Source organism: Motacilla alba, chromosome 1A (genome assembly GCF_015832195.1).
Source record: "Motacilla alba alba isolate MOTALB_02 chromosome 1A, Motacilla_alba_V1.0_pri, whole genome shotgun sequence".
In the NCBI taxonomy this organism is placed as follows: domain Eukaryota; kingdom Metazoa; phylum Chordata; class Aves; order Passeriformes; family Motacillidae; genus Motacilla; species Motacilla alba.
Genome location: NC_052031.1, coordinates 24,256,579 through 24,282,273, shown reverse-complemented (window position 1 = coordinate 24,282,273; position 25,695 = coordinate 24,256,579). Strand labels below are relative to the sequence as shown.

At 40.4% G+C, this 25,695-nt stretch overlaps 1 protein-coding gene and 1 long non-coding RNA gene across 3 annotated transcripts in view; one reads left to right on the top strand and one right to left on the bottom strand.

Moving 5' to 3' along the window:
- Positions 1-14,581: 14,581 nt before the first annotated feature.
- Positions 14,582-19,509, bottom strand: LOC119708301. 2 transcript variants are annotated; one of them, XR_005259021.1, is made up of 3 exons: positions 19,479-19,509; positions 16,365-16,462; positions 14,582-15,439 (listed from the first exon to the last, which is right to left on the bottom strand). It is a non-coding gene; the product is annotated as an uncharacterized LOC119708301 (long non-coding RNA). The 2 variants fall into 2 exon arrangements; XR_005259022.1 differs by lacking the exon at positions 19,479-19,509 and adding an exon at positions 18,564-19,399.
- A 23-nt stretch (positions 19,510-19,532) lies between these two features.
- CAPZA2 (capping actin protein of muscle Z-line subunit alpha 2) overlaps positions 19,533-25,695 on the top strand; it is a 31,840-nt gene continuing 25,677 nt past the window's right edge. The window contains exon 1 of the mRNA XM_038154522.1: positions 19,533-19,629. Within this exon, the coding sequence (XP_038010450.1) occupies positions 19,591-19,629 (39 nt within the window). The 5' untranslated portion in view covers positions 19,533-19,590. The remainder of the gene's footprint in view (positions 19,630-25,695) is intronic.

Sequence of the window (25,695 nt, the reverse complement as noted above, 5' to 3'; positions counted from 1 at the left end):
CTGCTCGTGCTAGAATTACTGCTCACATTGACTGTTAAACTGACAAGTCTGTCTATATGCTTTTTCTGGTTAACATGGGAAGAGCAACCTGTGGAACTGTGGGAGAGAGGGGAAAAAAACTCAGAAATATAAAAATAGAGAGTGCAGCAATAGATCAAGCACACAGCCTCCTAGTCATAAATACATCAGAGAAAGATACCAAATATTTGTTGTCAACAACTATGGCATAGTTTGTTTGAATAGGAAGCCTCTTGCCTAACCACAGGCTCTACAGAGCCTTACAGTTCTTGAGTTGGGGTGGCATTTGAAGCTTGGCATTTTGCTATCATAAGGAGTACCTGTGTGGCCCAACAAGGATGCCAGCACTTGTGTTTGATATCCAAGTCCCTAATCAGTCACAATCCACAAGAAATTTCAATTGCCTGACTGTGTCTCTCAGGGTCATCCATCCCACGTTTCATGTCTGTAAGGTGTTTTATATCTGTGACACCTGGAGAGAAACATCCATGGAGCTCTTGGTTCTCTGGGAACAAGAGGAGCCAGCCCCACCCTTCTCCCACACATTTCCTTCCACTTACATGAGATGTCTCCCACTGAATTCAATTTCTTTTGTGAAGTGTATTTTCAGTGGGTGCCCCACAAACACTGCAATACACACCGTCCTGTGCCTCTCTAAGTCAGAGCCTACAAGCTTATTTCTCCAGTGTCTTATCTCAGGGGAACATTTGGTACTTAACTCACTCAAGAATATTTCAATGCACATCATCTCATTGACAGCAGACTGAACATGAGCCAATGTGTGCCCAGGTGGCCAAGAAGGCCAGTGGCATCCTGGCCTGGATCAGCAATAGTGCGGCCAGCAGGACCAGGGAAGTGATTCCTTTCCTGCACTCAGCACTGGTGAAGCCACACCTTGAGTGCTGTGTCCAGCTCTGGGCCCTCCAATTTAGGAAGGATGTTGAGATGCTGAAATCTGTCCAGGGAAGGGCAGTAAGGGTGGTGAAGGGTCTGGAACACAAGTCCTGTGAGGGGCAGCTGAGGGAGCTGGGGTTGTTTAGCCTGGAGAAGAGGAAGCTCAGGGGAGACCTTATCACTCTACAACCACCTGAAAGCAGGCTGTAGCCAGGTGGGGATTGGCCTCCTCTCCCAGGGAACCAGAGACAGGACAAGAGGACACAGTCTTAATCTGAGCTAGGGGAGGTTTAGGTTGGAAGAAGTTCTTCACAAAGAGTGATTGGGCAGTGGAATGGGCTGCCCAGGAAGGTGGTGGAGTCACTGTCCCTGGAGGTATTTTATAAGAGACTGGATGAGGCACTCAGTGCCATGGTCTAAGTGACAAAGTGGTGTTAGGTTAGACTCGGTGATCTCAGAGATCTCCAACCTAGTTAATTCTGTGATCTCAACTGATTAAAAACAGTATTTATATGCTCTTGTAATTTCAAAATACCAGGAAAACCTAACATCAAAACACATTTTCTCTAGACATATTTACCTCTTAACAAAAAATATATATGCTCAGTTTTACCTCCAGGTATATTTCAGGGAAAAGTTCAGGCTTGATGATCTCCAGAGGTCTCTTCTAACCCTAAATATTCTTTTATTCTGTGGAAAATGCATTAAAAATAGTAGCTAAGAATGCAACATTCTGCTATGTCACAAGACTGATCCATTTTTTATTACAATTATTTATATTTAATTTACTTTCCAATAAATTTTCAGGATTTCCCTGAAATGTCAGTAAAAAATCTCCAAGGTTTTAAAACAGCCTGCTATTAATAACAGGGTCTTCAATCTAAACCAGCATAACACACAGTCAAGTGATGGTCCGAACTTAAATACCAGATTTGTAACACATTCCTCTGATTACTTCTCATGATTTCTCAGGGATGCTATATATTGCATTTATGAAAGGGTCAACAGAATCACAAGCTTCCCATGCTCAGTTTTTCATCCCAGTAATTTTGATTATACCAGGTACACACTGCAGCAGATCTGCAGCTGACTTACACTGGCAGGCTTCCCGCTGCAGGAATATTAACAGTGGATGGTGCCCATGGCCAAAAAAATTGCATAACAGATACTCTACACAAAAGCCAAGAGACTGAAAAATAGGGAGGGATATCCTCACCCCACAGAAATTTTCCTGTTGATTTTAAAACAACTTTTTGAGTGCACTATCAACTCAACCATTGAGAGTCATTTGCCTCTATTTAGGAATATTTTTAATCCATTGAGAGTAACTTGCCTCTATTAAGGAAGATTTTTTAATACATCCACCAATATTAAAGGTTTCCAAAACAAAGGAAAATGGTACACAGTACCATGCTAAGGCTTAGCATATTGCTAATTTTCTGTCTCTGGTGTTAAAATAAGTAATGAAGAAGAGACCTACATGCCTTATATAAATAAATTATGAGGTTGCAGTGGCAAAAACAGTACACATGAGAAACTGCAAAAGGGCCTCAAAATAATTTTATACCTAAAGATGAAACTCTCCCTTCAGAAATTTGATTCCTGGGATTCAGTCATACTACTATATCAGAGGAAAAGGTCATAGCAGACAAATGAAATAGAAATCATAATAGGTTTTTTACTCACTAAGCAAAACATCTATTCCTGAAAATTCCAATTTCCATTCTTTTTAACAAACAGGTCATGAACTGAGTATTCCGAGCATGAAAGAAAGACATGGGAAATCTTAGGATTGTGCCAAACTGATCAGTGAAAACATTTACAAGAAATTGTGATCTCACAGCAGGGAGAACTCAGAACAACTTTATTTGACTCAACAGACACCAGCCCAGTGGAAATCAATCTCTCACTCCAGAACTGTGCCCTGACACTTAACCTGAATTTTCCTTTTGCAATCCCCATCCACCTGCTAACATTGCAGGTGCATTTACTTCCAGTGAGGATACCAAAAGAGTCTTTCTGATTAAGGTTAAGCACTTGTAGCCCCTCCATGACCTCCTGGGGGACAAAAGAGAAAATTTCTGTTTTGTAAGAGAATCTGCTTCTCTGGCTGCTCTTACTATTAATTTTGGTACTTTCCTTTCCAGAGCCAGCAGCCTCCTCACTGCACATAATGCCAGGGGAGAGACCCTCAGCAGAAGGTAAATCCTTGCCATATTCAGCCCAGGGGGACCCTCTGGTTTGCATGTGCTTTTCTGTTTGAGCAGGAAGTACTTTGACGAAGCCCCGTGCTGTTTGGAGGTTCATCCCTATCTGCCAAACATTTTCTTACATGCATTACAATTTGACAATTAACAATTTAAGGGAAGCCATCCTTGCTCGGGCCTCTGAGGCTCTGTGCATTCCTACAAACACCATGCATTAACACTTGCCAGGCTCTAATTATCAAGCACACAGTGAGACCCTCTCTGGCACAAATGACAGTTGAATATCGTCCTTTAGGATGTGAAAAATGTTGTTGCCAAAAACTTTAGGGTGCATGACCAAACATGGATACCTCAGCTGCCAGGAGGCTGCAGCTCACTGGGGCAGTTGGCATGCTTTGCAAGTGTGACAACACTGAATGCAAATGCTAAAAATAGAGTTTGAAATTTAATTAAGAAGGGGAAAAAAAGCCCTCCAGACAACAGTGGTATGTTCACTATCTTGTGTGGCTTAATATAAAATAAAGGGAGTTTAAGAAAGACAGTGGGGCTGCAGCCTGCTGGAGCTCATGGTGGGGAATTGATGGCAAACATGTGGGAAGATGTGACAATACATACACCCTCGTCAGCAAGTGGAACATAACAAGGAGAGAGTCACATCCAATTCCAATTGCATGTTATCTGTTTCTTTAAGCAAACCTTAGAAGAGGAGACTGCTACAGGAATGACAACCATCATCAGAAGTTAAAAACACTTTGACCATGCGACTTTTGCATTTTGTAGAGAAATGTAATTAAATTAATCTCTTCTTCATTCATTGTCAATTACTGGAAATGTATCTACTGAAATTACCTGGTCTATTAAATCACTAGCCATGCCTATGTGATGTATCTGCCACCTGGCCACCAGAACTTCAACAGCATTGAAACATTTCCCTCAAAGGTCAACAGCTCAGTAACTGGAAAAATGCTTCAGCACTGCTGTGTCCTCCATATAGCATCGAGCACCAAATTGTTGCAGCTATTGACAGAATTTTTGAACAGTAGCTCTGAATCAGATGGGAAGAGGGCAAAAAATTGTCCTGCCCTTGCAATTCCCATCAATCACATCACTGAAGTAATGAAAACAAACTCACCTTGTTGAAAGGTGTAACCTGGCATGCTCTATAAAATGCAGGTAAACAGAAGGCATATATGTCAGAACTATTTCTACTTCTTTTTATGAATATTAAGTTTACTCAAAAATATCCTGAAAAAATACCTGTACATCTGCAATAGCAGTGATAGACATTTGCTAGGAATCTTATTATTAACTTGCATCAGCGGGATTTTCTTAAGACCATCACAAAAATACAAAGTAAATTATTTTAAAATACGTTTAAATCTATGTCATATATGTAGGAGCTTCAAAATGTGTCTGCCAATTCATTTGGATAAATGAAGGGAATTCTCTTCTATTGGCCATTCTGGGCATCTTGAAATAGGTTTTGTGTCTTTGCCTCTAGTATCTTCACAGTACCAAGAAGGCATCATCACATGGAGGTTCTGTGCGCAAATACCTACCTGATATTATTCTCTGTAGATATTCTAAATAGGAAGATACAGTCTGGATGGTGATGAACAATATGTTTCTATTATTACTACTCTGATAATAAATCATTATTGACACAGCACTTCTCTCAAGACTCCCCTTCCAAAGTCGTTATAGACTTACCATAACATTTATATAGTTATATATTTTACTGCATAAAATAGTGAATGGTGTTAAAATAGTAACTTCATTGCAGGGAAAGTAGTGTCCATGAAGGTTAATGGCCCATACTGAAAAGCCAATAACAAATGTCTTTGCTTAATGAAATGCTTGGTTTAGATCATATTTTTCATATTGTGCTTCTGCACTAGTCTGCCAAGCAGATAGTATAAAACAGACTCATGACTCATTCATAAAGTACAACAGGATCAACGCTCTGGTATTTTCAACCTGAATTCAAATCAACAAGGTCTCATTTCAGTGAACAAAAAAACCAACAAAAACCAACCCACCAAATTTCCTTTATCAGCTGAATGAGAATATAGAAACTTTGTCCATCATTTCTACATTCAGCCGCAATCAGGAAATTGGAGACTGCAAGAAGATCAAAGGATTTTACTGCTCAAGGTATCCAACACTATTTTCTACAAGTTTAATGCCACTCCTCCCCACCACTCTTACTAATACCCCTGAATAGCTAGGTCAAATTTTATGAGGAGCAATTTTAAAAGCTGGAAGAGCTCTCTCTGGAAAAAAGCCATCTGTTTGAAGTGCTCAACTGCAAGATCTGAAACGCTTCCCAGCATTTTTTCACTTCCCAGATGTACTGCAAGTTCCAAATATCTGAGCGTAAAGTGACACATTTGCACAGTTGCAAGGGAACTTCTGTTCAGTTGTAAAGCAGAACTGAGCAGTAAGCTGTCAGATACAGGGGATCTGAACAAGGAGGGCTGCTGCTTTGGCTTATCTATGTTTTGTAATGCCAGTGTTGTGTTCTTCGTGTGTGTGAAAGGTATCCACAAATGCAGACGCTCACGTTGTGCAGTGGGTTTTCTTCAGGTACAGATTGCATATTTATCACATCTTCCCACAGAGCAAGTTACACTTAGAGAACATGAGAGATATTTCCCAGCCTACAATCATTTTTAACTCAAGACAAGAGAAAACTGATAAAAAGCTGTTGAAAAAGCATCAAATCTATCCTACCTCTGTGATCAGCTAACATCAGTACACTGTTCAACATGAAGGTATTAACCAGTAATTAACCAGACCACAGCATACAGTGCAAAAATCAATCACTCTTGGGAAGACTTGTTAAGGAAATTATTAGCAAATTATTTGTGATTAGTAAATACTGCAAATTGTATAAATGTCTTCATAAAAGCCTCCTTGTTTCCTTTCATGATGCTTCTAATCAAACACTCCTCTGATTAAGCAGCTAATGAAAATTTCAGCCTGCTATGATAATGCCTAGTGCCAAGGCCTGAGGAGGAAAGCTGACCACAGAACTAGCAGAAAGAACCAGTTTTGGGGATATGAGTTTTTCTTTATTATAATGAATAGCACTACTAGTTTGGAGAGAGTGCTTTTCATAAATACATTTCACAGAAATACAGGGCTGGAAGCTGTGTCAGGAAATTATTCGGTCCAACCCATGTCACTAAGGATGAACACACTTAAACTGCCTTGGCAAAGACTGGTCTAATGTTTTCTTTAAAAAACCCACAAGCTACAAGGATTTCAAGGTTTCATTATATGCATAGGGCAAAAAGTTTTCCTGGATTTCTTTTCTAAATCTTTCTCACTAGGTATGAGACCCATATCCTTCTTTTTGCCCCAACACTGGCTACATAGCCAACAAACAACTGTTAGATTATCCATAGAAAAAAAAAATCAAGCAAAGATGCCCCATCTTAATCTCTTTTTTTCTGAGATTAAAAAGCTCTTTTCATCCCTTATTTATAGCCTTTATTTTCTTAACATATTAAGTTTCTTCTGGCTGGTTCTTTCCTGTCTATCTTCATTTCTTTCTCTCTAAAGTGTGGTGCAAAGATAAACTTGGTACTCTCAAAATGTACCACTTTATAGAGTGGTTAGGTCAGCAGCTGAGTTGCTCATGGCTAAACTAAGTCACCAATAATATAACCCAGGTTGCCTGGGCAAACAACATACTACAGCACATCTCGTGCTTGGAGGTTTTTTTCCACAAACAGATTGAGAAATGTGGCTCTAGGTGTGAACAAGGCAAATAAGTAACTTGCCTGAGGTTCTTTTTGGTCATACAAGTTAGATGGGTCTGCAATACACTGAGTCCTCTTTTTTATAAGTCTAATCCTACTTTTGTCTTGAGATGATGTCCCTTCCCTAACTCATTCTTTTGTGATTACCTTAGTTGAACCACTGCACTCAGGAAAGCTGTCTCAAGAGGACAACTTTTAACCAAGGAGCTGCAGCAAAGCCAGGAGCAGGAGCTCAAGTTAGTTGGAACCCTAATCCTTCATAACTTTGCCTGCATTAAAATAATATTACATTCATTTTACATAATACATATTTTTAAATACATCTGTATTTAGTGGTTTCACACTTCCTTTGTCTCTATTTTAACTAACTTTAATCCATTAACTTTGAATAACTTGCATAATCCTGCCAGGCAATACCAACGAATGAGACACCTCTGACTTACACAAACGGAGCTGTACAAAAAGGAATTTCTTGAGCACTTATTCATGGATGTGTCAGGCAGAAAACAGGCCAGATTCAGGAAGCAGAGCAAAGCTAAGAGCACAATAGAGACATTGTTCATGGTGTAATAGGGAGTTATGATATTTGGAAAGATGAAAACATTAGACTTGGGTAGGTGAGGGAGCAGATGCACTGAGGCTGCACATTTGCAATGTCATACCAACCCTCCTGCCACCCTCTCCCTCGTGTCAAACCCGATGCATGGGAAAAATGCCCAAGGGCCCTGGAGGTGTCTCCTTCTGAGTGCTCTCTGAGGCCACTGACCCTGACAGAGAGCTCTGTGAGACTGCAGCCAGTGGGCAAGGGATGAAGCTCTCTCAGACTCCTGGGAGAAGCTGATTCTTCAGCAGTGCTTGCACACACACTGGTAACGGCATGTTCTGTACAAAGACTGGCACAGCAGCTAAAACTCACAGGGCAAGTGCATTGAACATCAGCTCCCTCTACTGTGAATACACTGGGATGTGTTCTTCTGCCACCCCAGAGCTCCCCAAAGGGCTCAGGTTTGACAGAACTACTACCTGAAGCACTGCAACTAAAATCACTGGAAAAATGGGTCCTGTAGAACCGGCAGACAGGAAGACAGCACAGATTTTTCTTTTCAGTTCTTGTGGTTATGATAATTGAGTTTTCAGTCTTCTTGTATATCCATCTTATATATCCATCTCTAGTTTGTCTCAAAACTAGAATAAATTTCATGATCTTAATCTAATATCTTACAAACAACTGTATGCTACAGTCTACAGAACAGTCTGCTGCAGTAACTGCAGTCCTGCCTTTATTAGTCACAATATTAATTTCTGACAGAAAATGTAACGGCGTGGACCCTAACCTCTGCTGATCATTTTCCTAATTATGATGTTTTGTCTTCCTGAAAAGGTTAAAATTCTGACAGGTCTCAATATCTGATGGCTGTGTCCATCTATACTGAGGGCTATTCTTGGTTCCAGCAGAAATCAGAGACATTTTGCAGTACAGCTCAGTAACATAGCTCCATTAATTGATAAGATTTACTCAAAAGTATGACTTGAAATGACAGAAATATTTGCCCAGACCAGACTGAATTAAATTAATAGTTTAAACATAAAAATACAAGAGGGTCCTTTTTTAAGAGAAACGGAAATATTTTTTGGTTTGAAATTGACCTTATTTTTTTAATGTTAGACTAAACAAAAGTTTAATTTCAGATTAAACCAGTGCCCATGGTTTTACTCAGCATGAAATCCAATTAAATTATCAAAGTATCAAAAGTCAGCCAAGAGATCAACAAAGATGAGGACAGCAGAGAGGCTCTGAGACTTGCCCAAGAGTCAAAGCCTGTAGTTACATTTTTATGTAATGGAAAGCAAGGACACAAGATCAGAAAGAATCCAAACAGCCAGAGAAGGGATCAATAGCCTATCCATGAAAATGGCTCATTTATTGATTACAAAAAGGAGAAGGAAGGTGTGAAAGTTGTAAGACAGGGATAGAGAGCTGAGTGCTGAGATTCCACTTTGCTTGGATGTTGAAGAACAGAGACAAAGAAGAAGATGAAAGAGTGAACAGATGAAAATACGATCAAGGAAGGTTAGCTCAGAGGAAAAGGATGCATCAAGGGGATGGGCTGAAAGCTGGCAAGTATCTCCAAGTAAGGAACATGAGAGACACACAGTAGGAGAAAGGGACAGGAGGCCAGGACACCAGCATTTCTGATAAGCATGGGTTGGGGAGATTTCAAAAAATCACTCAAACATTCTCATGCCATCCTTCCAATATGCTGTAGTGCAGATGGTCACATCTCATCCTCAGCCATGGGCCTCTGGGGTCCCCAAAGACAGATAATGAGAGAACAGGGATAAAAAGCAGAAAGTCAGTTTGATCAAATTAATGCTTACTTTGTAGCATTCCTTTGATAGGAACAGAATAGTCAAAGCAGATAAAGCTGCTTTGAAACAGGAATGGACAAAATATAGCAAGCACATGAGTGGAACTTTATCAGAATTATGCCACAACTCATTAATCTGTATCACAGTAATGGTGTTACTTTAAAGTTAACACCAGTATTTCAAAGCCAAAGGTCTTCTGGATCTCTAGCAACTCACTGAAAACCCTTTACAGCTAATCAGTATCATTGCTTCAAAGGAAATTAAACTGTCTCCACCCAGTAACTCTAGTGGCATTTGATCTACAATTGGCTTGAAGTTAAAAATTAATTACCCTTCCAACATATTGATTACATGACTATAAATATAAAAGCAGCAGCCCAGAACAATGTACACTGACCCTCTGTTGAAACAGCATGTTTGTTTTCAAAAGGAGCTAATTAAGACAAGTTCTCGAGAAGGGGCAGCAGTAAAACTAAAACCAACAGTGCCATCTAGTGTAGTGCTGGGCTCAGAGCATCACACAGAACCACTCCATTCTTTATTGCACTGCTTCCTAATACACAGAACCACACCATTCTTTATTGCACTATTTCCTAATGCTAACGGAACAGCGCTGGTAAATTAATGCCACACTCTATTTGCCTGAGGTCCTGAGGTGGGGAATATATAACTTTCAGGCAAAGACAGTCTAATATCATATTTACATTTTTATTATAAGTAAAACCTCGCAGTTAAATCTGCTTAGTAGATTTAACTACTGACTGGGAATTAACTGAAACAAATAAAGTTCTACATTGCCATCCATTAATTCTCCAGTTCTAAATAATTTTGTTTCAAAACAGCTACACTGAAACATTTTTGTTATTTTTAGATGCTATCTAGGCTGAGAGAGGAGTTGTTCAGCCTGCAGAAGACTCCAAGGAGAGCTTGCAACATCCTCCCCGTAGCTGAACGGGCCTACAAGAAAGCTGGAGAGAGACTTTTTATAAGGGTATGGAGTGACAGGAAAAGAGAGAATGGCTTTAAACTGAAAGAGGGTATGTTTAGGTTAGATATCAGGAAGAAATTCTTTACTGTGAGAGTGGTGAGACAATGGAACAGGTTACCCAGAGAAGTTGTGGATGCCCCATCCCTACAAGGGCTGAAGGCCAGCTGGATGGCTCTTTGAACAACCTGCTCTGGTGGAAACTATCCCTGACCACTGCAGGGGCAGGCAAAGCCAGGGGAGAGGGTGCAACTAGGTGATCTTTATGGTCTTTTCCAACCCAAGTTATAATCTTTAATATGCACTAAAATAAATAAAACTTTCTGCATATGTTTCAAAGGTTTTTATTAGAATCACAGAATATGCTGAGCCGGAAGGGACCCACAAGGATCACCAAAATCAATTTCCTGGCCCTGCACAGGACAACCCCAAGAGTCACACCATGTGTCTGAGAGCATTGTCCAAATGCTTCTTGAACTCTGTCAGGCTTGGTGCTGTGGCCACTTCCCTGGGTAGCCTGTTCCAGTGCTCAAACACCTTCTGGGTGAAGAATCTTTTCCAAATATACAACCTAAACCTCCCGTGACTCAGTTTCATGCTGTTTCCTCAAGTCCTGTCACTGGTCACAAGAGAAAAGAGATCAGTGTCTGCCCCTCCTCTTCCCCTCATGAGGAAGTTGTGACTGCAGTGAGGTCTCCCCTCAGTCTCCTCTTCTCCAGGCTGAACAGACCAAGTGACCTCAGCCACTCCTCACAAGGCTTCCCCTCAAAGCCCTTCACCATCTTCATTGCCCTCCTTTGGACACTCTCTCACAGCTTTATATCTTTCTTATACTGTGGCACACAAAGCTGCCCAGAATATTCAAGGTGAGGCTGCCCCAGTTCAGAGCAGAGCAGGACAATCCCCTCCCTTGCCCAGCTGAGGATGCTGTGCCTGATGCACCCCAGGACAGGGTTGGCCCTCCTGGCTGCCAGGGCACTGCTGACTCACATCCAACTGGCCATCAACCAGGACCCCCAGGTCCCTTTCTGCAGCACAGCTTTCCGATATCTCACTCCTCAGTCTGTACCTACATCCAGGGCTCCCTTTCAGGTAAACAGCATACAGATTCAGCTTCCTTTTCCCAAAATCCTATACAGTCCTCCCACTGTATCTAGCATCATACTTGGCCCTCTACACTACATTAAAGTACATTCATTGTCAGCTTTTAATATAAATTGCCTTAAACTACAAAAAAAGACCCTAAAATTAAGGCTGTATATCCTACAGCAGGAAAAGAAAGATTACAATCTCTATGCCAATTGCCTCAGATTCCCTTCTACCCTAAGGACTCATATTTCACCAGGGTTTTTTGTACCTATAGCCTGGTGTCACTAATCTTTAATCCACAAAATCTAGTGTCAGGCACGTCTCAGTTGACATTGGGCACACAGATGTGTGCAGCAGAAGTCAAGCACACATCCTTCAGACTTTGCAGCTTTTTTCATCAGCTTCTCCCTGGCAACAGGGGAACTACTCCATTGACATTCACTGAAAACACTTCACTATTTGTTTTGGTTTCCCTTTTGTTTTGTTTTGGTTGGCCAAGAGAAATTCCTGTAAATGTTAAAACATAAAACCTTTGCTATGACATGGACCTGGCCCATTTTAGTCCAGTCCTCTCCACCTTGTGCCATGGGCAGGATCAGGCCCTCACCACTGTCCTTCCCAGCCTCTGCCATGAGCAGGGCTGGTCACCAGCATATGACTCCACCAGGCTGTCCACCATACACACAACAAAACCCCAGTTTTGCCAGGTTTAGAGAGCTGCAACAGACTTTTGTGACTCAATCAGGATTGATTACAGACCACTTGAAAAATCCTTCCCTGGAACACAGCCCAGACAGGCTATATTGATTGGAAACTGTGAAGGGCAGTGTGCTGTAAGAAAAAAAAATGACATGAGATCTGCTTCACTTTTTCCCCCACCTTCCCATTTCACCCCTTTCCTAGGTGTTCTCTTTCTTCCCTGGCTCCCAGGAGAATCCCCAGCAGACAAGGCAGCGAGCAATGGTAGAATCAGCAGTCTGACATGGCTCAGAGCAAAGACTGTGACTGAAAGGAATGTAGAGACAAACCCAAAAATAAGTGGCAATAAAGGGCTAAAACCACCAGAAATTAACACATCCAGCTCCAAACATCATGTACTGCACAAGGGGATGGCCAGAAAACCATGTATGATGACACAAGTTGTATGAGAAAGCTGGACTCAGTGACAGCAGCTCTGTATGTAAGCTCAACCAGGTTTAGAAGCAGCTCTTCATGTCACCATGTCAGCAAGCAGCACAGGAAGGCAGTGGTCCACCTGTGCCTTACCACCTCTCCCATCTTTCCTTCTAGATCTTTCATAGGTTATCAAACTCTCATCTTCTGCTACCAATAAATTCCAAGAAAACTCTGTCTTGTCCTGTGCTGCACCTGAAACATCTATAAAGGCACCTTATTGCTCTTCTTCCCCCTTTCCCTAAAAATGACTTTTGAGGGCCACCAAAGTTTAAAAAACAAATAACAGGGAGAGTAGAGAAACCTCTTCATCACACTAGATGGTGTTACTTTATATATCTAGATATCCCACTTCTGCTTGTAGCCCTTCATCACTTCATCCTACACATCACAACAGAAACATGAGACTTCTTTTTTTTTTTGCTGCATTCCCTGATCTGACATGAGAGACTAAAACCAGAACTTCAAAATCTCACTGGGAGGAAGGAAGTGGAGCACAGTATTTGCACTAACTTTCCACAGATTGCAAAAGCCTGAGCTTACCATTTGTCAAGCATGTGCACCAGGCTTTTTCTCAGACTGATACTGATCCATATCAGTCAGGGCAGGGCTATCATTATAGCACTGCAACAGGAATTCAAACAGGCACAGGTATGTAGTAAATGCAATTCTCTAAAAATTGGAAAACTGGTTAAAGCACATGTGGAATAAAACTTTGTTCCCTTTCAGGATCAAAAGCATTTTTTTTGGTTAGAAATAGTTCATCTAGATATTAAAAATTGTTAGTGAGTTATTTACTACCAAAATACAGTTACAGTTCTGAGGTTTTTCATTCCTAGTTAGTCCATACAAAACGCTTTCTAAAGTGACACAAAGAGGGAAATTACAGGTTTTTTTCTGAGTAAGTATAATGATTTATTCCTCTGTGCATTTCTTAAGCTTGGGGAAATGAAACTAGTAAAATCAGACCTTTAATCTTTGTGTTACTTTTTTTTTTCTGAGTTGCTCTTCTTAACCAAAAAAATACTTCTTGGTGGACTGTTGAGGACAATATGGTGGGATGTGTTTTCTCTGGGTTTGCATTAGATGTTTGTCAATTGTCTTCATGACAGCTGAGGGAGAACAATCCCTACAATGCTAATTACTGCAACAACAAAAAGTATTCTACCTTTTTACAAACCTCTCGAGAATAAACAGAATTGCTAATCTAATCAAAAACTCATTCCCATTGAGATAATCAACAGTGGAAATAGTTGGGGGAGGGAATGCAAATTCTTCCTTTTAAACAATTGAATAAGGGCTTGTCAATATGAAGCCTATGAAGTTGGTCACAGCTGAGTTCAAAACAAGAATTTGTTGATTATTAATGCTTGTTTTGAACTTATTAAATTAATCATACAACGGATAATTCCTGCACTAACTTTGTTACGCCTCTGATAGAAATCTTGCTCTTTGTAACAGACCTCTGTACCTTTATAACCAAATTAAGTGTCAAATTGAGGCCTCAGAATAAGAAAATGTAGGGGGTTTAAGTCAAATAAGTTGAATGCTATCTTGGGTCAATGTATAGTGATATAAAACTCAGCATTCCCTCAGACACAATGAACATTTATCTGTAACCTTGATTCCTGCTCATTTAATTTACCTGACCTTATCCACAGTCATCATCCACTTCAGAATCCATGTGGGTGAATCTCGGCTCTCTTGCAGTCTCAGATTTTCTATGACAACAGAAAATTGGGAACAATGCAATTACTACAGTCATATACAGGACTGCTTTTGCTAAAGTCAAATGGCAAGATAAATTCTCCAGTATCTTTTACATCTAATGGGGTTTCACTGTGTTCCAGGGCAGTGTTAAGAAATGACAGATCTCCCAAGGAATTAGATCTTGGCATGATCTTGGGAGTATCTTGGGAGCTCTAAGGCCACAGGTGAGTTCTGTCTGCTACAGGTAAATTGCACCACTGTCTCAACCAGCCTTTGATTCAACAGAACACTGCAGAACAACAAAAAACAAAGGAAAAACAAATCAACAAAAAAACCAAACAACAAACAAACAAAATAAACCACACAAACAAAAGAAACATGTTTTAATAGATCAGTGTGATTTTATCAAGTCACAACATGACAACTATTTCAAAAGTAGATAACAGAAATAATGTTCCTACATGAACATTTGCACTGTCCTGACTTTCACAAGTATTTAGCATTCAGGAATTTTACCAAGGTCAGAAGCAAGTGTGCTCAAGTGCTTATGCTGTTTATCATTTAGATGCCCAACATTCAAAAATAAAATTATTTTATTTCAAAATCCAACCTTCTCTTCCTATTATTTCTTCCAATATGTTCACAAGATCAAAAATTAAGGTCCCACACCACTGTTAAGCAGCATAAAGCACCACTGACTCGGTGAGGCATTTTTCTCTACGCTAGCCCAGAAATTCTCAGCTCTTTACTCACATCTGCTCGAATGGTTTATCTTTATTGAGATTTTATCTACATAAGACATTCAGTTCTACAGAGAATAAAACAAAAAAGGAATTTGGACTCCTACAGTGAATCTCAACTTCATTAAACAAATCAGCACATTTACCATTTCCTGTTGAAAAATAAAATTGCCAAACAATGTCTCCTTTAAAATGAAAGTAAATAAATCCAGCTAGAAGACTACACTTCCTTTTTTTTTTTTTTTTTTTTTTTTTTGAGAAAGGAATAACTAAACATATAAGCAAGAACCAGGCTCAGTGAGAGGGAAGGAAAGCAATTTTGAATTTTTCTCATGGAGCTTTTCAAAATCAGGTGGCTGCTCAGATCCTGTGAGCTACTGTTCTGCTGTTCTGTTTCTGTAACAGTTTGATGGCTGGGGCAAGCAGCGCTCCAAGCTCCTTTGTTCTCCTCAGTTTTGCTTTCTCCAGCTGCTTTCTCAATCTATCCTGGTAAAGAGAAAAGGCAAACAAATAGGTACACCAAAAGAGAGCAAGACTGTTGAGGCTGGAGAAGTTTTGGACTTGCTGTAAGGCACACTGTTCTCTTAAGGGCCCTCTTTATGGGGAGCAGAACCCTTACACTTTGATTCTGCTCTGTTTCCTAATTCCCAGCCTGTCTTCTTCCTTTGTAAATCCTAATCTTGCTCTCTCTCCATATTATCAATAGCTACCGATGCAGCATTCCTGATGTCTGAGTAGGAGCTGCAATAAAGGCAGAACAGAAGTACAGCCCTCTTGGTACAAAGTCCTTTGTGCATAAATATGTGATTTACCACTTTGAGTTCAGCTTCCCTAGGGAGCACAGAGCAGTGCTGAACTACAAGTGTAGTCCTCCCTCCTTCCCTTAGCTTTAGAACTTCAGCTGCCCCTTGTGCTCTTCCCTTGGCCCTTGTGCCTCTTCACTGGTCCATCAACTTCTTTCCTTTTGATCTTCTAACAGTAAAAGGGGATTTGGCTGTCATACTAGAGGTATCTAATATTTTGACAGCTGGGTCTGAACTCATACAGGCAATAATCTTGTCCTAAGACAGGTGTCTTAACTAGGTCAGATGAATCTCACCTTTGGAGTGCTTATTTCTCCCTGTTGTTGGAAGCTGAGAGTAATGAGCTGAGACTAAGGTATTTATTAGCTAAGTATCAAAAATACTAGTCAATAATTCAATTTTAAATACTCAATGAAACCTTTTAACAGATTATTCATTTGACCATTCTACTGATTCTGTAGCCTATATTCTTTGGACATAGGGGATTTGATTATAGGATTCTCCAAATATGTTAGTTATCTTTGCTGTCTAATAGTATGTTAGCTATTTAAAAGCAACAGTGTTAGCGATTAAAATGTTGTCTATAGTGGCCAACTTCTTTTCTTTACCTGTCCTTTGACTCCTTGAATGTACTGTTTGATAAGATTTGCAGACTTGCAAAAAGGCTTAATCCAAAATTCTCTGAAGAAAGAATCCTGACTTCCTGCTGAAATGTAAAAGGAAGTAGTCAAGCAAAGATTAGTGACTTCTTATAAAAAAACTTTCATTACAGAAAATCTACAGAATGTAGTACATCCTCCAGGTTAAATAAGTAGGCCCCAAATACACCTCTCATGAGATTGTTCTTTTAGCAGATGCAATAGATAAAATGTCAATCACTTGCCTTGATGAAGAAGAATGAAAACATAATTTATTTTTTCTGCATTGTTTATGTCAGTGTTTGGGGCCAGTGCAGAAGGCCAGAGGTGTGCTGTGCTAACCACTATGCTCTATCACCTCATTGCCAATCTTCAGGATGGCTTTAGCACAGAAACTGCACTTCTTTCAAGCCGTACTGGTTGCCCTGCAGAGAGATCTTGCAGCGAGGAGCTCTGTGCTCTCCTTCCCAATGTTACTCAAGGGCCATGGGTCTGGCTCGACAGAGCCAATACAGAAGAAAATGACAGAAGCAGTTCATCAAAATAGCAAAGTACTTGACTGGTAGCTCTACTGTGTCTGATCAGATTAAGTAAAACTCAATAGCTGTTGTTTGGGGAGGAGGTGGGTTCTTTTTATAATTAATTAATTTTTCTCCCACTATATCACTAAACCACATACTGCTCATCAGACAGATCTGCCAGCCCATGGTGAGCTTCACATAGTGGGACTAGACAGCTGCTAAGACATGAGCTAGCTAATAAGAAACAGGATATTTTGTTGTTCTGTATGTGATTGTAGTGCAAATTAACCCTTGATCAATGTGTAGAGACAATGACACATGAAAAAATATGAATTTTGTATATGAGATTTACTGGTTGGAAATTGGCTGTATTCAACTTAAAACAGCAAGCAGAGAAATATGACTTTACAGAAGATGTGTTGAAATTCCAAACTAACTCATGTATCACTGCTATATCCAAAATCACTTTTCAATCTTGACATCCTTAAGCCTCATATCCTGATTTTTTTTTCTGCATCTCCAGGATTATTTTCAGTCCTTCTTTAAAATCCCCCTGAAATTTCCGTATTCTTCCTGAGAAGACAAACAGTCCAAATACTTTAGTCACAAAATACAAAGCCACAAAGTCACATTATTTCTGCATGATTATTCATTTCCCATTAAGTCCTAAGGTCATGGTAAAGTACCTGCAAGGGTATTCTTAAGAAGATTCACATCAGTTTCTATAATGACTACACAGTCCCCCTCTGAATCATTCACTTCAACATGTTAGTTTCAGCAAACTTCCAAGAAAAATCTGGTGTGAACATGACAGATGTATTGACAGATATATTGACTTACAAGAAAACTGTTCACATTTATCTGAGATCTACCTTTTTGAACTATCTTCCTGATAGATATTAAATAAAGCAACACCCATGGCAATATATGGCAATATCCCCCAGCTGGCAAATCCCAAGGTGTGTTAAAAATTAACAGAAGCATTTCACAGACCTCAGGCAGTTTCTCTTAAGACTCCTGGGTGGAAGTTATAAAGTACTGTTGTATGACACTGAATGCTGCAGAATGCTGTTCTCTGCTACAGACCATTACCTTTTATTATTGAGATATAAAATCTTTAATATATGCAAAATATTCAAAACCCAACTATCCCTTAGATGCACATTTTCTGTTCACTCTAAATCTAGCAATGGTCTTATCAAACATTAGTTTTGGTTGTCATTTATCTTGTTCCTCACATAAATACACTACTCTCCATTCTCTTTATCCTCCATGGCTCCAGGTATTTTAAATCTTTCTTCAATTGTTCTGAATCAGCCATGTTGTCCAACCTATACATTAATTACTTTTACTTATTTTCATTTACATGTTTTCATTATATACTGACTTTCTTTGTGCTATTAGAATACCCACATTTGGCTTGAACCACTTTTTGTCCAGCTTCACTTTCCTTCACTTTCAGTGGCAGTCCTCTTACAGCATCTAGAGAAACAGCCCTGAAAAATTCTGCAGGTAGAGGCATATTTTGCTCTGCTGCACATTGGCAACATTTGTGCAGAAATACTCATGCAAGAAAGACAGATGTGGATGAACTCCACAGTATAACAAGATTCTCTGGCTTGAAGCTGGCTACATTCACACCACTAACCATGACTGACGTAGGGGTATCTCAACACCTGTGATTTTCCCATCAATGATCAGCTTTTCCTTGTTCATTATAACTGAGATGAAGTACACTGTGCTGGACATGAAGAAATTGTATCTTTAAATGTTACCAAAGAATAACCACTAGCCCAGAGGCAATCCTAGCAGGTCATCATCCCAAATCCCAGTGTAGCTGCAATGTCACAATGTCACGTTGCTGGATGACATTCTTCACCATTTCTTAGTCTGAAGGTAAGAAACTTTCAATCTACTTATTTTTCTCCCACTGATGCCATTCCACGTCCAATCTTCTACAGCACAAATCACTTCACACATTTCTGTCACTGATATTAGACCGAGCTTCCCACAACCTCCCCCAGCACCTGTGGGGTGCCCGGGCCCCAGCATGGCACCCCCTGAGCACCTGCTACCATGGGGCTGAAACCTGGACCTTCTCCTCCTGCCTGGGGGTTGGTGTCTTCTCCCAGGCAATCAGAGATAGCACAAGAGGACACAACTCTCAGCTGTGCCAGGAGAGGTTTATTGTGGGTGTTGGAAGGAATTTCTTCACTGAGAGTACAAATAGATATGGAAATGGGCTGCCAGGGGAGGTGGAGGGTACCGTCCCTGGAGCTGTTTAAGAAGAAACTGGATGTGGCACTGATGCCATGGTCTATTGAACAGGTGGTGCGTGCCATAGGTTGGACTCAATGACCTCAGAAGTCTTTTCCAACCTAAGTGACTTTATGAGTCTGCCCACACCACCAGTTGCTGTTCAAACCTTTCCAGGATCCCCCATTTCCCATTCCCAACGCCTCTCCGCCCCGGGAGCCCCCATTTCCCGTTCCTAACGCCCCGGGATCCCCCCAGTTCCCCATTCCCAGTTCCCAGTTCCCATTCCCAACGCGCCTCACGATACCCGCCCGCCCCGCGCGCGCACACGGCGCCGCCTCCGCCGGGAGCGCGCGCGAGTCCCGCCCTTCCTGCCGGGAAGGAGGAGCGGGAGGGGGCGGGCGCAGCCGGACGGGAAGATGGCGGACCTGGAGGAGCAGCTGTCCGACGAGGAGAAGGTAGGGATGGATGGATGGATAGGTTGCGCCGAGCCGCGCCGCCCTCCCGTTCTCCGTCCCTCCGAGCCGGCGGGGCTCCTGTTTGAGCGCGGCCGCGCAGCCGGGCCGGGCCGCAGCAGGGACGGGCGGAGGGTCGGGGCTGAGGCCGGGGCAGGGCCGGCCCGGCCCGGCCGCCGCTCCCGCCGCGCCTTGTACGGTGCGGGTCCGGCGGGGGCGGCGCCCGGGACCCGGCGGGGACGGCGGCCGCTCTGCCGCTCCCCGCGGCCGCCCCCGCCCGGCGTGCGGGGCGCGGGGCCGGCGGGGAGAGGCGGGAGAGACGCGGAAGGGCTTTCCCTTCCCCCGCCTCCACTTCCCGTTCCCGAGGCGCCGTGCCCCTGCCCGCCGGCTGCTCCGAAGCGCCCGGCCTGCCGTCCCCAGGCAGCCCCGCGGGCAGCGGGAGGAGATTTACGGGAGGAAGGAGCTGTGGGGGTGAGGAAGGCTGTTGTACTTCCTGCTAGGAGGCAGTAATTGGGGAAGCGTGAGGTCAAGGAGCAGAGGGACTGTGTTAGAGATGTATCGCATACTCTTTTTGTGACAGTTGGAAACTCAAATTGAAGGCAGATTTTTCCAGAAAAGTCTCAAAAGGAACAGGAAGTTTTGTGAGACCTCACTTATCACTGCTCCTTGTCATCCTCTGGGGGATTCGGCTTTACAGCAGCTGCCTGTTTCCAGGCTAGGGTGTGGTGTTTTGTGTACACGGTGCACTGCTTCTGCCTTTATGTAACGCATGCTCTTGCTCACTTTCCCCTTTAAAAACCTATATTTTCATGTCTCTGGAAGTTGTGAGATGACTGAAATGTGGAAGGCAACAAAAAAATGATGTTTCAAACTTATATGAAGTTAGAAGGATGTCTAAAATATCCAAGTGGTTACAGTAAGACAGATTTTCTGTTTGACCCTGTTTTATGAGTAGATATGCACTGGTATGCCTAGGAGTGCATAGAACCTCGATCTTGCTATTCTCTTACTAAGAGGTTTGAAGATTCTGTCTTCCTCTACTTAAATCACATTTCAATGCCACCTCTCTGTTGATGCAAGCAGTAATGTGATCCAGAAGTGTCAGTGGTAATTGCGTTTTTTCTAGCCCTTATAGAAAATACAAGTAACACTTAATCTAGTACATTGTTCCAGAAGGTGTGCTGAAAATATTTTGCCTGCAAGTTGTCTCGCCATCACTGAATGGTTAAGATTGGAAGAGATCCTTGGGCATCATAATGTAGAGTCATGTAGAGCAGGCTGCCCAGTACTGTGTGCAGGTGGCTTTTGGAAACCTCTAGGGATGCAGACTCCATGGCCTCCTTGGACAACCTGTGGCAGTGCTCGGTCACCTTGTATTGAAAAAGTGTTTCCTTGCGCTCAGGTGGCACCTCCTGTGTTTTATTTTGTGCCCATTGCTTCTTGTCCTGGCAAATAAAAAAGACAGAATGACAGTTTTATCTTGCCTCTGTATAAGCTTTGCAGTCCTGCCTGTGCTTTTGTGGCTGATGGAGTTAAGTTCTGAACTTTCTTCCACTTACTGTTTTGGTTTGTTTTTTTTTTCAATGAAAGTGAGTGCAGAGACTCATAGAGACTTTTCCTGCCTTGGTATAAGTGAATAGAATCAGCACTCATCCATTGTAAATTTAAATTAATTTCTCTATGAGTCCTGTATAAAATGGATTGTTCTGTATGAGTGGAATTTTCCAGCCTGAAGAGTATATTTTATTGGCTAAGAAACCAAAGATGGGTAACACTGCAAACTCATGGAAAATATACATGTGGCAATATACATGTGATACCTTAAGGTTTGATTTCTGATGCATTAAGTTGTGCCATCATTGTACAATAAAAATGTTATTTCGAGTATTCAGTTTTACTGAGCTTAGAAAAAAATCAGCTGAATGGCATTTGACAAACACACCCTTCTCGCTCATCCAGTCGGGACTATAAATAAATGCAGGAGTAGATGCAAAGAGGCAAACATTGATTTTCACGAGAAATAAATCACATTGCTCCTTTATATACTTGCCTTTCATGATACAGAACTGATAATATTGAAAGCTGATGCAGATGATAGTGGTGATGTAGTTTTATAGATAATTTCAGTAGAGACATAACTAGAACCCTGAAACTCCTCAAATTCAGGGAGGAAAGAAGGTGAACCAAATAACAGAACTTTTTTTATCTCAGACTTGTAATAATGGTGTATGAGCACAAATAAATAGGAGATCGAGTGATGTAATGATAGGGCAAGTTCAGAAAGGTCTTTGATTCATATCTTACTCCATGTTTAGTCAAAAAATTTTAAGTGTTGCAAAGGCAGTAAGCAGTTTCATGTGCCTTACTATTGCAGGATTTAGGAAGACTGTGTTTAGCTGTAGCATAATTCAAGTTTAAAACTGGCAATGTTCAGCACAACTGAGATTATAGAAAGGGGGATAATTGGAAAAATGGCAGACCAGATTGTTACAGTTCAGGTAAATAATATTTGAAACCAAGGAAGGAGAAGAACCAGAAAGAGCACTTAAGTATTCAAGACAGTTTTGAACTCAATCTTGTTCCTCTGATTCCCATATTTAAAGAGATTTTTGAAGCCTTGTTTTTCTTTCAGTGATGCAATGAGTGTTGCATCATTGCAACAATACAAGGACTATTTGTAGCAAATAAGGTGTGTAAGGTTTGCGTGGATCCAAAGATCTGAAGTTGGGCCATTGCCAGTGAAAGTTACTGGTTTTAGCATCCAGGAGCAGCGATTTTGCAGTGCCCAAGACAGCTTTTGTGATCCACAGTGTTTTGTAGTTGCATTATTCACATAGGTCACTGAAAGTTCAGAAGCTTTTAGGTATGTGGAATAACATAAGTTTGTTTGTTTATTGATTGAGTTTATTTATTTAAAAATGGGGTGTAAGAGGTAGAAACCTTGAAGCCCTGAACTCTCAAGCAACAACCTCATCACCTCTGCACCCTTCCTATAGATAAAGCATCATCGCTTGACAAGTTCTGAATGCAAAACCTGTTTGTGTGCACAGGATATTTGAAGTAGTTCTGTTAAAGTCTAGTTTTGCAGTTCAATTTTATTCCAATTTATCTAGAAATTGTTTTCTTACCTGTAGCTACAAAAAAACGAATAAACATATATAAAAATATTTTAATTAGCATATTAATGGGAATATTAAGGGTACAATTCATCTACATGAGTGTAGGCCTTAGTTAATGAACGGTACTGATTTTACAGTAAAAGTTGCATTTGCTAATGTAAATACTCATTTACAAACAATGGCACAAATGAAAAACAGCACAAAAACTATTTAAATCATAAAACTAGTGTTCTCTAGTCCATTTTTGATGAGTTGAAGGGGCATGTTTTTTGTAGGTTTGGTTGGGGTTTTTTGTTTTTAATGTGAGTCTACAAAGCACAGGAGTTAAATAGCTGTGTATGACTTGAGATACAGCCTCAGAAAATCAGGATGCCTTCAGGGAGGAAAGGATGACACATGAAGTTTTTAAATACTAAATTAGCTCTTGCATTCCTTAAAATGCTGAACATAATAAATATGGGAATTCCCAAACATATTTCTTAAAAACAGGAACTACACTTCTTTCAGTAAGTTTATATCTCAGTAGTTTCACTTTTTTGGAAAGATGGGGTTTCACAGTGTGATTAGAAGAAAACTTCACTTATAATGAGGAAGTAGTCCCATTTGTGAAAGTGAGCCTGGATGGCTTCCAGGTATTTCCTGGTTCATTGGGGAACTCTGTAACTTCTTAAATTTGTAGATTTTGACACCTAATTTACGTAAAAAAGTTAAACTAAACTCTGCAGTGTAGTTTTGTCAGATTAAGGGAAACCCATTTCTTATGTCAGTGCTTTGAATGAAAAGTCTCTGCCAGTAAAATGAATCTGTCAACTGTAATGTTGTCCTTAGGAGATTAACAGCAGATTGCACTTCCATGTACAAGCCCACCAATGTGAAAGGCTCAGGTACTTTTCTCAATGCAAATATAGACCTTCTTCCTAAAACTGCTTTGAAAGCATTAGCAGAATTCTTGACAGAAAAAATGTTACTTTTCTAATTTACATGTGTTAAAGCAATTCCTGTGCTCTACATCATTCGTTTTGAAAGGATTTAGACTTCTGACTTTCAGAATTGTGTCATATGAGACCTGGAGACTGTAGATGAGTAGGAGCTGCATTTGAATAACCTTTTCTGGGAATAATTGCACTGTAATCTATAAAGTAAACTTTAGGTCTTGCAAGTGTCCTTGATAACATTTTGATGAAATTCTTTAGTAAGAATGAGGAAGTTAGGAGTGCTTTTCAGACCGATATGTAATTTTGAATATTGGAGCCCTTCCAAGATTTAAGATTTTCATTTTTCAGGATATTGGAGCCCTTCCAAGATTTAAGATTTTCATTTTTCAAGATATGCATGAAAATGTGTGTGAAGATAGTATGTTGTCTTGAGTTAGTTTGGTCATATATTCTCTTCTTAGTAAGGGCTTGAATCAATTTGGTACCGTTTGGGGGTTATGACTTCTACCATGTTGGGGGTATTGGAGTATTCATAATGCAGTGGCACCTCAGGACCATTAAAAGCCACCTTCTTGCTGTCTTTGTACTCTCAAAACTTCTTGCAGAAGCTTGCTACCTAGGAAATCTCATAGCTCAGGTAGATAAGAGGCAAATTGAAGCAAAAATAGAGAAATAGGGCAAATTATTGGCAAATACAGAGATGAAACTGGAGACATTATTTTATGATATAACAGATATGGTTCTATTGCCTACCAATACAGTCTTCAACCTACAAGTTCTGCTGTGAAATTCTATTTCCGCTCGGTTTGAATTTTGGCAGTCAAAAAGGAACAGGAAAAGTGTTTTAGCTGCATTATTTAGCAAACCCATGTATCTTTTTACAGGAAGCCCTATTTACTTTCAGGTTCTGGGAGTGGGATGTAAAGGAGTTGAAAGTGCTCATTGAGAAATGAAAGCAGGTTTTTGAGCATGCAGCAATTACTTTTTTAATCCTTGAGTAAAAAACTTCAGAAATGTAAAATACTTCAAATACTTTCTTAGCTTGATAGAAGGCATTAAAACCTTGAATAGGTAACTTAGAGAGAGGATTGTAAGATGCTGGAATTGGGAAGGGGAGACATAACAGTTGGGGTGGTACCTTATTCTATCCATTTTCATAGGGCAAGCTCTGTTACCTTCTTTTTCTCTGGCCGCTGCTATTGAATCTGGGCTTAGTGTCCTTGGAGTATCTCATTATAACAAATAATCTCGGTGTAGAAGGAAGAATCACTTTAAAATCTTGAGCTTTGTAGTGGAATACTTTGCAAATATGAGCCAAGTGCTTTTTAGCTTACAGTGGATACCACTTTGTAAGGACTGCTGAGAAAGAGAGGTTGCAACTGAGGATCATGTGTGTTGATGTCCCTGTGACAGGACATCTTGGGTTTTTGTGTGGGAGATGACACTGTTGGTTTCTTTCTTTGTGAACTCTTAGTTAGCCATTTCTTATATCATTTACTTCTCAAATAAAACTTAATGCTTTTTCTTCTCATGAAATGTAAAATTTTATTACTTTTTCAGTTTTCAGTGAATGACTTTTGCAAGGAAATAATTTTTTTATGCTGCTTATCTGTTGTCTATCTGGTCCATAAGCTTAAGTATGCAGTTGCTCAGCTACAATTGTGTATATTTATATATAATTATAAATAGTTGTATATAAATATAGACATAGTTGTATATAAATATATACATAAATAGCTGTGTATAAATATATAATAAAAGTTTCCAATTATATATGCTCAGGAGTAAAAAGAATAACTACAGAATAACATGGGGGAGATTTATCTTCTCTTATTTTTTTATGATTAGTGTTGTGTATTACTCAAACGACATCCTTTGCTTTCATAATCCTTTTTGCTATCTGTGTTTGAAGTGACTTTCGGGAGTCCTGTTTTGAGTTTGGGTTTTTTTAAATCTTCTTAATATGATGTGATGTATAAAGTGATTTTAAGATGGAGACTTCTATGATATGTAGA